Source organism: Neomonachus schauinslandi, chromosome 9 (assembly GCF_002201575.2).
Source record: "Neomonachus schauinslandi chromosome 9, ASM220157v2, whole genome shotgun sequence".
Lineage (NCBI taxonomy): Eukaryota > Metazoa > Chordata > Mammalia > Carnivora > Phocidae > Neomonachus > Neomonachus schauinslandi.
In genome coordinates, this window is record NC_058411.1 from 20,994,101 (window position 1) to 21,003,294 (window position 9,194).

General features: G+C 41.0%; 1 protein-coding gene across 1 annotated transcript in view; it reads left to right on the plus strand.

Moving 5' to 3' along the window:
* The first annotated feature begins 8,992 nt into the window (after positions 1-8,992).
* The window catches only part of GTF2A1 (general transcription factor IIA subunit 1), a 50,550-nt gene continuing 50,348 nt past the window's right edge, over positions 8,993-9,194 (plus strand). The window contains exon 1 of the mRNA XM_021679617.2: positions 8,993-9,022. Coding sequence (XP_021535292.1) covers positions 8,993-9,022 — 30 coding nt within the window. The remainder of the gene's footprint in view (positions 9,023-9,194) is intronic.

Consider the following 9,194-nt stretch of genomic DNA (forward strand, 5'->3'; position numbering starts at 1 on the left):
TAGCAAATTCCTCATTTTTTTTTTTCAAATCTCCATTTTTCCTGTTTAAGCATCTATTATGTTTTGCCTGCTGGCTATCTCATTACTTTGAAGAAACATCCTACAAAAATAATCCAGAGCCTTGTTCACAACAAGGTATTTGAACTGCAACCCTTGATTTTCTCACAGAAAACTGTTAAATGGATCAGTCCTCCCATTCTGGTCTGGAATCTCTGAGCGACTTTCTGCTCCCTCCCTTTTTACAAGCTGTACTACCTCTACTACCAGAGGAAGGTAGATTCTGGGAACTGCAAATGGTCTATCTAGTTCCAGTTTATATAATAATTCTCTAAGATATGGTTTGTAAATAAACTACAGATTTATCTATGATGTGTTTTATTAGAAAGTTATCTACGTAGAATTATCTGCCATATCAGAAGCCCCTATCAAATTGAAGATGTATGAATAAGAAGATAAAGGTGGCATGTAAATAAAAGATAATTTGGGGGAGCCTGGGGGGCTGAATTGGTTAAGTACCTGCCTTTGGCTCAGGTCATGATCTCAGGGTCTTGGAATTGAGTGAGGCTTCCTGCTCAGTGAAGAGTCTGCTTCTCCCTCTCCCTCTGCCCCTCTCCCCTGCTCATGCATTCATTCTCTTTCTCAAATAAGCAAAGTCTTTAAAAAAAAGATAGTTTGTCTGCTAGAATACTTTTATAAAAACATCAGAGTGAGTACCTTATTTTTCACCATTTTTAACTATCCCAATCACAGCTGTTCAACTTGTGAATCAAGGTAAGGTATATGTGGCTGAGGTCCAAGAATCAGAGAGAGGAAACCTATGTAATTAAACAGTGTTTAATATTAATTACATTTATAACACAGTACCAGGCCTTCTTGGGGATATGAACTGTTTTTCAACTGGAAGACAAGCCGTCTGGAAAAAGAACCATCACTGGTTGTAAAATAAAGCTTCACTGGACCTATTTTTGATATTTTACATGAACAATTTAATTTAATTCAGTAACTCTTTAATTTCATCAAATATCCAGGAAGTATGCAAATTTCCAATTGTGTCATAATTGTCATTTCTTTTACAGTTATTTAAATTAGGATCCAAATAAGTTCCACACATTGTGATTGATTGATATAACTCTTGTCTTTTAATCTATAGGATCCTCTCTCTCTCTCCCTGAATTTATTTGTTGAAGAAACTGGACTCTTTGTCCTATAGCTTCCCAGCGTCTGGATTTTGCTGATTGCATTCCGGATATGCAGTTTGCAATGTCCTTGCACCTTCTGTATTTTTTGAAAATTGTTAGTTGGAACTACAAGCCTAGTCAAATTCAGGGTTTATAATTTTGGGTGGTGGCCGTGAAGGTAAGACTACCTTATTGGTGGTAGCATGTTCTTTATGAGGACACATATACATCTGGTTGTTTCCCTTTTTGTGATGTCAGCAGGTGTCAGTGTTTAATGCCTCCATCTCAATTCATTAGAGGTTGCGAAACGGTGATATTTTATCATTCTTTATTCACTTATTAGTTGGACTACTTCTTTAATGAGAAACTTCCTCTCATCTACTGTATTAGTTTCCTGAGGCTGTTGTAATAATAACCATGAACTTGGTGGCTTAAACACAACAGAAATTTATTCTCTTGCAGTTCTGGAGGCCAGAAGTCTAAGATAAAGGTATTGGCAGGGCCACATTCGTCCCGGAGGCTCTAGGGGAGACTCTGTTCCTTGCCTCTTCCAATTTCTGGTGGTTGCGGCATTACCTGTGGCTGCAACTACCCAGCTTCTACCACTGTGGTTACATTACCTCTTCCTTCTCTTTTGCTCACCTCTATGCATCTCTTATAAGGACACCTGTCATCAGATTTAGGGCCTACCAGGGTAATCCAGGATGATCTCCTCACAAACTCCTTAACATAATTATGTCTGAAAGACCCTTTTTCTGGGGCACCTGAGTGGCTCAGTCGGTTAAGCATCTGCCTTCAGCTCAGCTCATGAGCTCCGGGTCCTGGGATTGAGCCCTGTGTTAGGCTCCCGGCTCAGCCCAGAAGTCTGCTTCTCTCTCTCCCACTGTCCCCACTCCTTCTCTCTATTTCTTGTTCTCTCTCTCAAATAAATAAATAAAATCTTAAGAAAAAACAGACCATTTTTTTTTTTTTTTACAAGTAAGGTAACATTCACAGGTTCTGAGGATTAGGACATGGACATTTTCTTTTGGGGGTCACATTCAACCCATGATATCTACCCTTTGGTACTCGGTGGTAGAGTTCATGTAGGAAAGGCTAGATAAGTCCTTGATTAGTTTTCTTCATTTACCACTCTTCAAAATAATGAGTTAATTCCCCAGCATCCTTCAATAGTGACCAATTAGCATTTTCATGTTTCTTTAACAGTATTATAAATTAATGGATTTAAATATTTGATGTACTTCAACTTGCTATTAAGTTCTATCCTATTGGTACTCCAAGTGTCTCACCTTTGGCCAGTAGGGGCCTCTTCATGTTGGCTCCTAAAGTCTCTTGACACGACACCAGCAGTCTTTGGTATCTTCTGTTATGGGTTGAATTGTGTCCTCCAAAAAAGCGATGTTGAAATCTGAACCCCAGTATCTCAGAAAGTGACCTTATTTGGAAATAGGGTGGTCATTAGGGTAAACCCTAATCCAGTATGACTGGCATCCTTACAAAAAGGGGAATTTGGGACACAGAGACAGATATGCATAGAGGGAAAACAATGTAAAGACACAGGGAGAATGCCATGTACAGATGGAGGCAGAGATTGGAGGCATGCGACCATAAGCCAAAGAACACCAAGGATTGCAGGCCAACACCAGAAGCTGGGAAGAGGTGAGGAAGGATTCTACTCAGAGGGTCAGATACAGCATGGTCTCGCTGACACCCTGATTTCAGACTTCCAGGTTCCAGGAGTGTGAGAAAATAAATTTCTATTATTTTAAGTCACCCAGTTTGTGGGACTTTGTTACAATAGCCCAGGGAAACTAATACATCTTCCTTGTGACCTGTATGAAAAGATATTCTAGACTCATTTTGTATTAGGTTGGGCAATAATTGGCAATTTCCTCTGGCTCAAACTGATATTTTTCTTGCTCTAATCCTGGAGTCAGCAATATCTGCAAGGAGCCTTGATTCCTTTTAGTGGAAAATGGTATTTCAAGATCATAATCTGAGAGCTAGAGATGCTCACAGTTGCTAGATTGGTCACTGTGTTCAGGCTCTTTCAGAGCTATGTATATTTTACAACTAAAACACTGGGTTTGGGTTTTGTTGTTTTTTAGAAAAAAGACATTTCTTGGTCCTGACCTGGACTCAGAATGAGACATTTCTCCAAGGAATACTGGTCTTGAAATGCCATAATTTAGGCATTAGGTGTACTCACTGCTACTGGATTGGTTATTCCTAGGCCTTTTCAGAGGCAGGGTAAAAAATAAGACAATGCATCATGATGCTTCTAATTCAAATTCGGGATTACAGAATTTTACTTATCTACTTGTATCTTACATCTGCATTTCCTTTCCTCCATGTTGGGAATCCTGGTTTTCAAGAACAATTAAGATGATATAATTAGAACATCACATAATTACTCATTTTATTTATCTCACATTTCACATTTAAAAAACCAGAATATATATACAAACATTATCACAGCAATACAGAGAAGAGTGAAAAAAATTTTTTCTATTTCTTTGTTTTTAGAAAATATCTCCCTACAGATGTATAGTCAAATTACTGTTTTTTAAAAATATTTTATTTATTTATTTGAGAGAGAGAGCATGAGAGAGAGAGAGAGAGAGAGAGAGCGCAAGCAGGGGGGAGGGGGAGAGGGAAAGGGAAAAGCAGGCTCCCTGTTGAGCAGGGACCCATGACCTGAGCTGAAGGCGATGCTTAACCTACTGAGCCACCCGAGCACCCTAAATTACTGTGTTTTAAGGTCTCTTGAAAAGGTTCCCCTCTGTGTGTTATGAAATATACTATTAGGTTTATTTGCTTCATTTTATTTCAGTTTTGAGACCATGTACAATTAATTTTATTTTATAAATAAGTTAATTTCATTTTATAATTAAGTGAATAGGTTTCCAGAGTCAAATATAAAAAATACATTTAAATAAGCCTAGTTTCTATTCCTGTCCTCATCATAATATTTTCTCCTTGTCCTTATAGGTAACCTTCCTTTAAAAAAAATTATGGTTTATCTTTCCTTTTTTTTTTTTTTAATATAAGCAAGTGTATGTACACACAATGTTATAGTTCCTCTTTTCTTAGATGGTAGCATACAAAGAACACTTATCTCTACTTGCTTTTCTCACTTAACACTGTATCCTGAAGATTAGTCTATAGTGGTATATAGAGATATTCCTCATTCCTTGTTATAGCTGGATAGTATTTCACTGTGTGCAAGTACCATAGTTTATTCAACCAATCCCCTTATATGGACATATCAGAGTGTTTCCTTTCTTTTGGTGCTACAAGCAGTCCTATAATTGAATAGTCCTGGGCATATACCTTTTCATATTTCTGCTACTATATCTGTGGGATAGAGTCCTAGAATTGGCATTGCTGAGTCAATGAACAAATTCATATGTAGTTTTGCTAGGTATAATTGTACACATGTATAACCAAGCAACTTGATGAATTACAATGATAGATCAGCATTTTAGCTTAAAGAATTTTTTTTTTCCAGAATTATTTGAGAGAGAGAGAGGGCGAGCATGCATGAGTGGGGGTGGGGGGAGGGGTAGAGAGAAAAGAAGCAGACTCCTCGATGAACGTGGAGCCCAACACGGGGCTCAATCTCATGACCCTGAGATCATGACCAGAGTCGGAAATCAAGAGTCCGAGGATTAATCGACTGAGCCACCCAGGTGCCCCTTAGCTTAAGGAATCTTATCTCACAACAGCATATATTATATTTACATACAAAAATTACTCTGTATACTCACCACTTAAGTTATCAAAATTTAGCCAAACTTTTTGTGGATAAATTAATCATCAACCATGGCAGCATTATTAAAATCTCATAGGAGTGTTCTATAAAGTGAGTTAAAAAGATCTTTCCCTTGCTTTGATGTTGTTGATGTAACTTACCATTAATAATAAAAACATCCACCCAATACTTACCAAAGCACTTTCTAGTACCTTTGATCTTCCCAACAATCCATATTTCATCTTATCAAGCACAGAGAAGTTTAGTTACCGCAGAAGGTCTCACAGTAAGGTAATGGCATTGTCAAACCTGACTGCACAGATTCTGCACTAAGTTATTTTTGCTAAGCCACCACTAACTGGCTTATATTTCCATATACAAAAAATAATTGCAAGTTAGTTGCTGTTTTAAGACATGAAGTAGCAATTTTAAACTGTAAGTTAGAAGGAAGAGAACATTAAAAAAAAGTTAAAAAAATCTCAGTACATGTATAAAAGTAATTGGTATGGCCAGTAATTTCTTTTTATACACTGCATCAAACATCAGTGCATGTGGAAATCAACAGGTGTTTTTGTTTTGTTTTTGTAAAGGCCTAAAAAATACGTGAATTCTGAATATAATTTTTTGGTAGTACTGAAATATAGTGCTTTTAATATCTTGAATGAATGCTGTCATTATGCACCATACAATAGGGGCTTTCATTAGGATTGTTAAGCTTGAGTTACAAGATCTTCCCTCTTCACTTCTGTTTTCTCCAAAAGTGCCCAATACTATTGAGTATATAAGGGCTGCATGATTCCTAAATATGCCAGATAATTAGCCTTATTGATCTATCTATCTATATTTAAGAACATGGAAACTGAAGGTAAGTTACATAATGAGATTTTAGTTCAAGCTAATTTCCATGAGCAGTCTTTTTAGATTTTTTTTCTTTCTTGGCATTGTTGCTGAAATAGTCATTTGGATAGTAAAACATTTTAATGTTTGGACATATAAGGTTTGGTGTCATTTTGTTTATGGTATATTAAAATTTATGCACTAAATTTTTCCGTTGCTTCTTTTGTTTGGCAGTTATCCAGTGTTTAGGCAGAATATTAACATTAAAAGAAAGAAGTAACTTTTATTGTCCAGTCCAAAACACTTAGAAGTAAAAAAAAAAAAAAAGATTCATTACAAAGAAAGAGATCACTATATGTATCTGTTTAAATATACGGCTGTTACAAAGTATGAGTTCACAAACTGAAAATCCAGTGTAAATGTTTCAAACATGGTACAAGGAGCTGCTAAAATTAGAAAAGTTATTTAAGCTCCCCTCCCCCAAGAAAAAGTTCAGACAAAAACAATTTAAGTATAACGCTAAATCTAGTCTTACATGGGAGGAGATTTCTATTCACAGATTTCCAGTTTTGTGAATTAAACAGCTGTAGTCTCCAAATTATTCAGACCCAGTATTTTGGTGCAAGATCAGGAAATGTCTCTTTCTGAAACTAAACTGGCTGGCACACATATATAATGATTGAAGGCATATTAAAACTGAATGAGGAATGGAAAACAGTAAATTGGAATGGAATCCATGGTGGTTAGTTAAATGCCAGGCACACTGGAGAGAGAAGGGAAGAGATCTGGGTCAATATTAGTCAAGTGCTTCAGCATTGTTACAATTTAAAGTGTGTAAAAACAGAGGCCATCTCAGAGCCTCGGAGAAGTATGAAGTATGTTATAAGGAGTCCAGAACTGGGTTTTCTGTCTTTTGAATCCAGTAACTGTATTTTGTTACTTGACAGGTCAGTCTCAATCAGAGCAAAATGGTGACTAATCCCCTTGGGAATAAGTCCATGGAGAATAAATCTCATAGATTCTAACCCATGTTTTGTATGCAGTGGTCTTTATCTTAACTGATGGCAAAACATTTTATCATTGAGTCAAGAATACCAAGGGGTTAGGGAAGAAAATGAGGTGGAAGGCGAGGGATTCCAAGTGCAAATACTTGGTAGTATGTATACATAAAGAGGTAAAAAGAAGTCCTAATAAGCCAGTACCAGAAGTGGTACTGTTTAGTATAACTTTTCGGGCTCATGGTCACCTGAATATTAAATGAATGACAAAAGGTGATGGAACCCTATTTTTACGTATCAAGAACACTATGATTTCCTAGGACTGTTTTTTAAGTGCCTTCACGCAGGAAGCTGTGCAGGGAACTGAAATGCAACTGGTAAGGCAAGAACGTAGGATCAGCTGTGTTAAAAGAAATCTCAAAATTAATTGATATTCTCTATGCCCATCACAAACATACCGACAACTTCCCATTTCTGAGTATTAATGGCCTCTGCTTTCTCTAATTTCTTCCTTCAGGTCCTGGCACGTTGCATCTTTTCCTCTCTCTGGTAGTTGTCTTTAAGATTTTCCAAATATGCTTTCAGTTGCATACAACTTTGACATTTCGTTTTGGTTGATGAAGATAAACTCCCTCACTTGTCCAGACTACATTCCATGTCTCTCAAAATTCCTAGGGACAAAGAGAATTAGGTACTGTGAGTTCTGCCTTCTAAACAGAGAATTCTCTGTTCTGCGTGAACTGTTGCCATAAAGGCGGGATTTGCCTGAGCAGAGCAGGTCAACGCCTTTTGATTTATACTCCAAGACATGGACTTTTTTTGCCCGCTCTCTCGCAGCGAGAGGCCACGAGAGTTGGTGGGTCAAGGGGAAGTATTTCAGATGTTAGTCATTACACGCAGGCCATGTGGTTACAGAATTTTGGCAGTATTTTAAAAAGAGGGGGAGGGGTAAACGTTATCGTGCTGTCATCATCCGGTGGCTCGTGTTTCGCTTATTTTTTTGCATTTCCACCACCGTTATAAGTCACTTGAAGTACTAGTAGGCTAGTAGGTGGCCGAACCTTGGGGAAACTTAAGCCCAGAAACTTTTAGCTGTACTGGTGGAGACAACTCAGCCAGTTCAGGGGTTACTAATTCTGAAATGTGTTAACAGTGGGCCCAAATCAGCTTTCTTCCCATTTAGGAAGACGTACACAATTTTGCAGGCGAAAGGCCCATCCTTCAGGAGAGCAACGAAGGCCTCAGAGCTTGAAGTCAAAAGACTAGCTGAAGCCCCGAGATGACTCCGCATTTAAAACTCTGCCCCGAGTCCGAGCGCTCCCGGGGCCGGAAGCGGGAACACGTGACCGGTCCTCCGCAGCCATTGCTAGCGAGGCAGCCGCCACCACCCCTTCCATATTTTCTAGCTTCTCTAGCGCCGGGAGACGCAGAAACACCTGACAAGAGTCGGTCCCAGGTAACTCTGGACTGGAGTGTCACCAGAACTCATGCCTTTTCTAGCAATGCCTTGCAAGTCCCTCACCCTAAAAGAGCTGTGGGACACTTCCACCTGGGTGGCAACCACGTGATCACGCGAGACTTGGGGAGCGGGCAAGCCGACTTGACTACTCCAGTCCCCGGGCTCCGCCCGCCCAGCACCCTCCACGGCGCGTGACGACGCGGCCCACGGCGGCCTCCGCCCCGGCGCGCCTGCGCACGCGGCTCTCGCGGTGTCTCGCGCTCAGCCCCGCCCACCTCTGCCCCCGCCCTTTCCGCTCCTCCCTCCCCCTCCGCCCTGTCTCTCGGCGGCAGCGGCGGCGGCGGTGGCTCGCGCAGCTCGTTGGCTCACTATATAAAGGGGAGAAGCGGGCGGACCGGACGGCTGGAGCTGCAGCCGGTGGCGGCAGCGGCGGCGCGGGGAGCGGCGACCGGTGGTGGTTTCCCTCCTTGGTGCGGGGTGGGGAGCCGGCAACGCCCCCCGGACCCCAGAAGGGTCGTGGCTTTTTTTTTTTCAGGGCGATTCTCGAGGTTTTTAGCTGTGGGAGGACTGCCCCCCTCCTCCTCCTCCTCCTCTCACCGCTCCCCTTTACTCTTTCAGGATTCGATTTTGTTTGAAATTTTTACCCCCAATCTTGCGGTGGCTTGGGCCACCCTCCGGGTTTTTTGGTTTTCTTTTTTTCTTTTTTGGTTTTGTTTTTATCTTGTTTTCTTGGGCTTGCCCCCTCTTGTTTGTGTTGTGTGTGGAAATGGCGAACTCGGCAAATACAAACACCGTGGTAAGGACGTGGTTTGGTGGCCGGCGGGGGCTTCGTCCAGGCGGCAGCAACGGCCGGACCGGGCGGGGGCGGGGACGACGGCGGCGACTCCCGGCCTCTACTCTCCTCAGCCGCCCGCGCGGCCGCCGCCGCTTCCCGCCTCGGGCGGAGCGGGCCGGGGCGGCGGGCGCGG